General features: G+C 41.2%; 2 protein-coding genes across 3 annotated transcripts; one reads left to right on the top strand and one right to left on the bottom strand.

Moving 5' to 3' along the window:
* Positions 1 to 4,221: 4,221 nt before the first annotated feature.
* On the bottom strand, positions 4,222 to 6,469 carry LOC149936144 (2,3-bisphosphoglycerate-independent phosphoglycerate mutase-like). 2 transcript variants are annotated; one of them, XM_090153826.1, is made up of 6 exons: positions 6,401 to 6,469; positions 5,895 to 6,306; positions 5,469 to 5,833; positions 5,110 to 5,405; positions 4,755 to 5,050; positions 4,222 to 4,680 (listed from the first exon to the last, which is right to left on the bottom strand). In XM_090153826.1, the coding sequence occupies exons 2-6, from the start codon at positions 6,289 to 6,291 to the stop codon at positions 4,505 to 4,507; spliced, it is 1,530 nt and encodes a 509-aa protein (XP_090009952.1). In that variant the 5' UTR covers positions 6,292 to 6,306; positions 6,401 to 6,469; the 3' UTR covers positions 4,222 to 4,504. The 2 variants fall into 2 exon arrangements, with proteins under 2 accessions (XP_090009952.1, XP_090009951.1); XM_090153825.1 differs by having other exon boundaries at positions 6,378 to 6,465.
* Positions 6,470 to 6,638: 169 nt separating this feature from the next.
* On the top strand, positions 6,639 to 7,079 carry PIG-F (phosphatidylinositol glycan anchor biosynthesis class F). Its single transcript, XM_090153640.1, has one exon. It carries the CDS (start codon positions 6,639 to 6,641, stop codon positions 7,077 to 7,079), a length of 441 nt encoding a protein of 146 aa, XP_090009766.1.
* The last annotated feature ends 25 nt before the right edge of the window (positions 7,080 to 7,104 follow it).

Genomic DNA, 7,104 nt, shown 5'->3' with positions numbered 1-7,104 from the left:
CCTAGTCATGGTCAATTCCTAGAACATTTGGACCCTCACCACCACCAGCTACGGGACCGTTCCAAAATAGCCCAGCCAAGTCGTTATACATAAATGTTGACTATATATGCAATGTAACTAAATATTTAATCTCTGTACATGTTCAAGTTATGAAGAAGGGGAGATGTTGATAGGTTAACTAGAGATGGCGCTAGTGGAGCGCAGAGGTGAGGGGGCGTGTGAGCTTTGGGAAGTTAGGCACTTTTTGTAGACACGGCTCTGAGAGCAGCCACGATTAGTTATGTTATTAAATATATGCTTTTAATTGTATACTGAAGTCTTTATTGAACATACAACAGTAAGCCAAAACTAAACCATTGTCACGAACAGGAAATCCTATTTGATGGGACTACTACCACGTTCTTTGAGAAAGGAACGGCTGCATTCAATTTGGGTGGGAGAGAGGTTCAATACAGTTTCTATGTCCCCAGAGAAGGTTCATTGCATTTACTAGGGGTAGAGATGCTGGATTGTTTTGTCTGCTCTATAGTCTCCGTGAAGTTAGCCCGACCGCGGATCCAGCAGTCAACCTCTGCGGCACACAGACCGAACAATCCCAGAAGTCCCAAGAAGGCTAGTTCATCCGTTCATTGAAAGACGAATTCCCAGCCGTTTTCAGTGATGGCGTTGGCCGGTGTACTAAAGCTAAAGCTAGACTCTCCCTGAAACCTAGTAGCACTCCACTCTATTGTAGGGCAAGGCCAGTTCCCTACGCCACTCGTGAAACCATCGAAACCAAAATTAAGCGACTCTAGGAGTTAAGCGTACTGAAGGCAGTCGAGCTTACAGATTGGGCCACTTTGATAGTGAGTATCCGGAAACCTAATGGTACTATTCGTCTTTGTGCAGACTTTTCTACTGGGTTGAATAACGCCATAGCACTCAACCAGCACCCATTACCATTGCCGGAAGACATTTTCGCCACACTCAACGGGGAAAGGTTTTCCCACAATTGGATTTGTCCGAAGCATACTTGCAGGTGGAGCTGGACGACGAAACAAAAGGTCTGTGTTCGGTTTCCACACACAAGGGAAACTTCCAGTACCAACGACTTCCGTTTGGAGTAAAATCTGCTCCTGGCGCTTTCCAAGCAATAACGGACAGCATGCTTGCTGACCTCGAATTTGCAAAAGCTTAGCTCGTTGACATCAGTATCGTCAGTCGGGACTTCGAAGAGCACAAGCGACATCTTCAGGAAGTTTTCGCCCGTATTCAAGATTATGGCTTCCTACATCGTCTCGAGAATAGCAAGTTTTTAACTAAGCAAATTAAATATCTTGATTTCATTATTGACAGTGCTGGCCGACGCCCTAACCCGGCGAAGATAAGGGCAATAGTTCATATGCCAGCGCCGACGGACATTCCAACGCTCCTAGAGGTCGGGGATGGTTAACTTTTATTCAATAGATAAAGCTCTAAAAATTATTCGTAAAATGTTTTAATCAATTAATTTATATTTCTGTATTATCCGATTAATATTTTGATAAATTTGTAAAATTAATCGGAAAAACGACGTTTTTTCGATAAAAAGCTCAAATTTTACGAATAATACATGTTTTTTAATCATTTTCCGAAATATTAATATTACATTTTCCCCCCGAAAAAAATCCATTTAAACATGGATAATGATTAACCGTTACCGACCTCTAAACGCTCCGTTCGTTCCTTGGAATCGTAAACTATTTCCAGGTTTTTGTCACTAATATGCGATTTATCCAACAGCCACTGAATGAACTATTAGATACGAGCCGAAAATGGTCCTGGATTTTCAAATGTCAGGAAGCGTTCGAGAAAAGCAAGGGAATTCTACTATCCGACCTTCTCCCCACGCATTTCGATCCAACTCTCGATCTCATCGTGGCGGCGGATGCTTCGGACTACGGAATTGGGGCTGTCCTTCAGCATCGGTTGCCAAATGGGATGATTCAGGCCGTAAGCCATGTCTCCAGAGCGTTAACATCTGCTGAAAAAAATTACAGTCAAATAGAGAAAGAAGGCCTTGCTCTTACTTTCGCTCTTAAGAAGTTTCACAAGAGGTTTTATGGTCGCCATTTTACGTTGCTTACGGGCCATAAACCGCTTCTGTAAATTTTCGGAAACAAGAAGGGGATTCCGGTGCACACCACCAGCCGGCAATCATTCTGATAGCCTACATCTTCAAGATCAAGTACCGCACAACGACGTTGTTTGGATACGCTGTCCCACCTAATCTCATCGCAGCCTTCCCCAGAGGATGACATAATCATTGCTATAGTCTGCAAGTAGTATCAGATGTTCAAGCCGAAGTCAGACAGTTGCCCGTAGCGTTTCAGGAAATTCAAACAGCAGACGGTAATGACCTATTTAAAAACTAATTGGCCTTCATTCAAGGAACTACAAACCTTGCGGGAGGGGACAGATCTGGAGCAATTCTATAGGCGCATGGAACTGTTCACCATCGAACAAGATTGCATACTTCTACGAGACCGGTTCGTAATTCCTCGCAAGCTGCAGACCACGGTTCTGAAATTCCTTCATCACGTACATCCAGGAATCAGTAGAAGTCCTTAGCTCGCGCCCATACCTATATGCCATTTCTAGATACCAAAATCGAACAGTACGTCCCACGATGTCCTAAATGCGTATCGGCAGCGAAACTATCACCTAAGGTGGTACTATGTGCCTGACCGGAAACTGACAAGCCATGGCAGCGAATTCACCTTGATTAGGTGGGTCTCCACCACGGACATATTAAAGCGTTTAATATTTACCACGGACATCAGTACCTTCTCGTGGTGGATGCAAATACCCTGAAATATTCAACAGGAAATCCACCACGACGTTAGCCACAATATCAACGCTGGACAACCTTTTCGCACACTACGGTTACCCGGAAATTATCGTAAGTGACAATGAAAGGCAATTCTCTTTTACGTTCTGTCGCAGTAAAGGGATCCAGCACATATTTCCCCGCCTTACCACCTGCAGTCCAATGGCCAGGTCGAGCGATTTGTGGATACGTTCAAAAGGGCCCTGTTGGAACTGAAAGGAGAAGGGAAATTTTCAATACATGCTGAATGCTTTCCGGTTGACGTACCGATCAATGACAAACTATCTTATCGATGGCTAAAGTCCGGCGGAACTTTTCCTGGGGCATAAACTTCGAATTGGGTTGGATCTTTTACACCCTCCAAAATCTCCATCGTCGGTCCACGACCGTAATATGGAACGACAGTCCAACCGTCATCATGCAGCCAGACAGCGAACGTTCAACCTTGGAGACATCGTATATTCCAGACAGCAAAGTTCCAAGACCTGGCTCCCGGGACGAGTTAAAGCCGTTCGGGGTGTCGTGTATAGCGTTCTCATGGATGATGGCTCTACCAAAACCTTCCATGTCAACCAGCTTCACACGCAACTGGACGGGTACCGGCCCAACGACGACTCCTATGCTGTATTCTTCTTCCGTTACCAGCCCGAGAACCACCTACGGAAATTGTTCCAGTCATGGAGCGCCATGTCCGATTCAATATACCCGAGGCAGATACCCAGATTCAACTCGTACGCCGGTCAGAACGGGTGAGGCGGAAGCCGGCAACACTCGCCGTTCATCCTAATAGATCGTCTCCAATAAAGGTTTACAAATGATATCAAAACCAATAATATTGTTTTTTAACCTTTTGTATAAATAGTTCGATATTCCCTAATAGACGGGTCAGTGTTGGTGTTGCGTTTTATCATAAGTTAATAATTTTGTTACATAAGTGTGACCCTTCCTATTCTTCACATATGCGAAAGACGGAGTATCCCGAAATGCTATGTTCAGCATCAGAGTGGTCTGGGCCCCAGTGAGTTTCAGTAATTGCCACAAAACTGGATTATGCACCTTTAGCAGGTGGGAAAGTTCAAAATGTTTATAGACAGAGCGCCATAGAGCATTGAACTCACCTCTTAGTAATGAGCTAAAAGCCCATTTCATTTCTACAGTGGAATGTTGCTGGGATTGGAATGCACTTTTTGGCCCAAAGTAGATTCATCTATGCAGCAACTATGGAAGAGCCTGGGATTGACTACGAGGTGAACACCATAGAGCATTTAACTCACCTCTTAGTACTGAGCTAACAAGGCCACATAATCACCAGCAAAGCAATAATATTACCCAATAAAAAAATCAAACTTTTTCTAACTCTTACAGATTTTAATAATAAACATAACATGTTACAATTTCTAACATCCCACATGGTATTTATTACATTTAACAGCAAATTCATTTAATTATTCTTCTTTCAAAAAGAAGAATCATTATATATATATTATATTGTAAAATATTTGTTTTTACATCTACACCAATCTAACAATCTCAATTTCAACAGATTCAAATATTTAGATTGATGGTTTTGGTCTAAGAATACACCGTTTGGTTTTTTTAAATAGAAAAATTTCTAAAAACAGATAACATGGATGTCATTAAATCTTCTAACACGCTTTACTCTGCTAATAATGATTGGCCACCCATTTCAGCGGGTTTATCTACACCCATTAACTCTAAAACAGTGACAGCTACATCGCAAAGAGCTGCATTATGTTTGATCTCTTTAAATTTTCGGCATCCAGTCATGGAAAATGGGACTCTGTTAGTTGTGTGCGCTGTATGAGGATTTCCTGAAAAAGAAAGAAAAACAATGAAATGTTGAGATAAAGATGACTTGAAAAGAAATTGTTTCCTATTAAATTACCTTTATCATCTTGCATCTTCTCCGCATTACCGTGATCTGCAGTTACCAACATGGTGTAGCCATGTTTGTCACAAGCGACTAAAATCTTTCCAATGGCAGTATCAGTAATTTCACAACCTATCACCGCAGGTTCGTATTTTCCCGTATGACCAACCATATCAGGTGGTGCAAAATTACACATTACAAAGGGGTATTTTCCACTTTCAATGGCTTTAACCATTTCGTCAGCTACACCCATAGCACTCATAGTTGGTTGTAAATCGTACGTTGCAACTTTTGGTGAAGGAACCATTGACCTAAATAATATAATCTTAAACATACACACTACTTGTAAACTGTTATCTGTTTTTTTTACCTATCTTCAAGAGGAAATGCCTTTTCCTGGCCCCCGTTGAAAAAAAAAGTTACGTGAGCATATTTCTCTGTTTCTGCACAGTGGAACTGAGGTAGTCCTTTTGTGGAAATCCATTCTGAAAGAACATTTTTGGGTACCGTGGCTGGATATAATGCTGGGAATGGAAACTCTTTTTTGTATTGCGTCATGGTGTAGATTTTATTGCCCGTAACTTCTTTGTCAGTTTTGAAGTTCCTTTGAATACCGAAGGTTTCAGCTATTTGTCTCATTCTGTCAGCTCGGAAATTAATAAATAGCTAAAAAAAAATTAAAATCTATTTAAAAACATTCCAAAAACGGAGATCAATAGCTCAAATTACAAGAGTATCATTATCTTGTATTAATCCTGATTCATCAACAATTATTGGTTTTAAGAATTCATCCGATTGTCTTTCATCTCCAGGAGCGTCGTATCTTTTCTGGATCAGTTCTACAACTTTGTCAGGAGTAACTTTTTCACCCTTTCCTTGGACCAAGCCCTCGTAAGCCAATTGTATTCTTTCCCAGCGCTTATCACGGTCCATGGCGTAATAGCGACCAGTTATGGTGGCAAGGGAACCATAGCCAAGTTGTTTTAAGTTGTCCAGAACCTGCTGAACGTATTTGACCCCGCTAGTTGGGCTTGTATCTCTGCCATCTCCAAAAAACTGAACGAAGGTGTTAGGCACCCCATTAACTTTGGCACCTAAATAATCAAAGTGTTAATAATTAAATAGAGTGACAATTGAAAGTTAATAAATTACAACCTTCTAGGAGACAAAAAAGATGGTTGATATGGGCATGAACTCCACCATCGCTGATCAAACCCAAGAGATGTAATCTTCCATTGCCTTTCTTAGCAGTTTCGCAAACTTCAACGAAATTGGGGTTCTTGTGAATGTCTTTGCTCTCCACATCCAAGTTGATTCTCACTATATCTTGGTAAATAACTCGTCCAGCACCAATATTCATGTGCCCGACTTCGCTGTTGCCCATAAGGCCAGCTGGAAGACCTACAGACAAACCTGAAGCATCCAAGGTTGTGTACTGATTTGGCCTTTTCGCCAATTCATCCATAACCGGCGTTTTTGCATGGTAAATAGCGTTTCCATCAGTGTTTTCGGAGATACCCCACCCATCAATAACGATTAAACAAACACTCATTTTTCTTGTTAATATCTGGAATATTTATAAATATATAATTATCTTTGAAAAGTTTAATGAATAGATAAATAATCAGAGTTAATTACCACCGGCTTTGAAAGAGACTGACCTACTTCCCTAAGAAATCGAGAAACGACCTTCAGCGCCAGCTGACCTTTCTACTTTCCGTTCCCTTTATCGATTTTTTTTATTTTATGGTCAAGGTAGCTTGCTGCCATCTATTGCCAAACGGTGTTACTACCACCGAGTACCGCGTAAAGGTTTACATAAAATTTTACAAATGGGAAGTGAATTTAAATGAACGAATTTATTTAATTTTTGTGTTTGTTTGAGGTCATAAAAGAACGATGGGAAGTGCCAAAAAAGCAGAAAAATGGAACAACCATTTGTATTTAATGGGCATGGTATTTGTTAGCTTTTACATCATAGCAATTTTGTTTGGAGCCCCAGTTTTGAGTGACATATTAGAAACTGTGTGCTTCAGTGTTTGGATGACAGCTTTGATTGCTGGGCCATTATGTTACATTGGATGCAGCAGCCCAACGTCTCTAGTCAATCTCTTTTTGTTGCAAAGACCAAACAATCTTTCCCAATCCCGAGTTATGGGATCTTCAGTCGGTGCCGTCATTGGGGCCTGGTTCGGAGTTTTTGTCATACCTTTAGACTGGGATCGTTGGTGGCAAGAGTTCCCAATTCCATGCTGCTTTGCATCAACTGTTTTGGCAATTATAGGATTTTTTGGACATTCCTTTTTATCATTAACTCAAAGACGCGATAAAATAGTTTAAAACGAGAAAGAATAGATTTAAGACA

The sequence above is a fragment of the Leiobunum rupestre genome, chromosome 7 (assembly GCF_980474605.1).
Source record: "Leiobunum rupestre chromosome 7, qqLeiRupe1.1.hap1, whole genome shotgun sequence".
NCBI classification, from domain to species: Eukaryota; Metazoa; Arthropoda; class Arachnida; order Opiliones; family Sclerosomatidae; genus Leiobunum; species Leiobunum rupestre.
The sequence above is the reverse complement of the archived record's forward strand: the minus strand, read 5'-3'. Positions and strand labels throughout refer to the sequence as shown.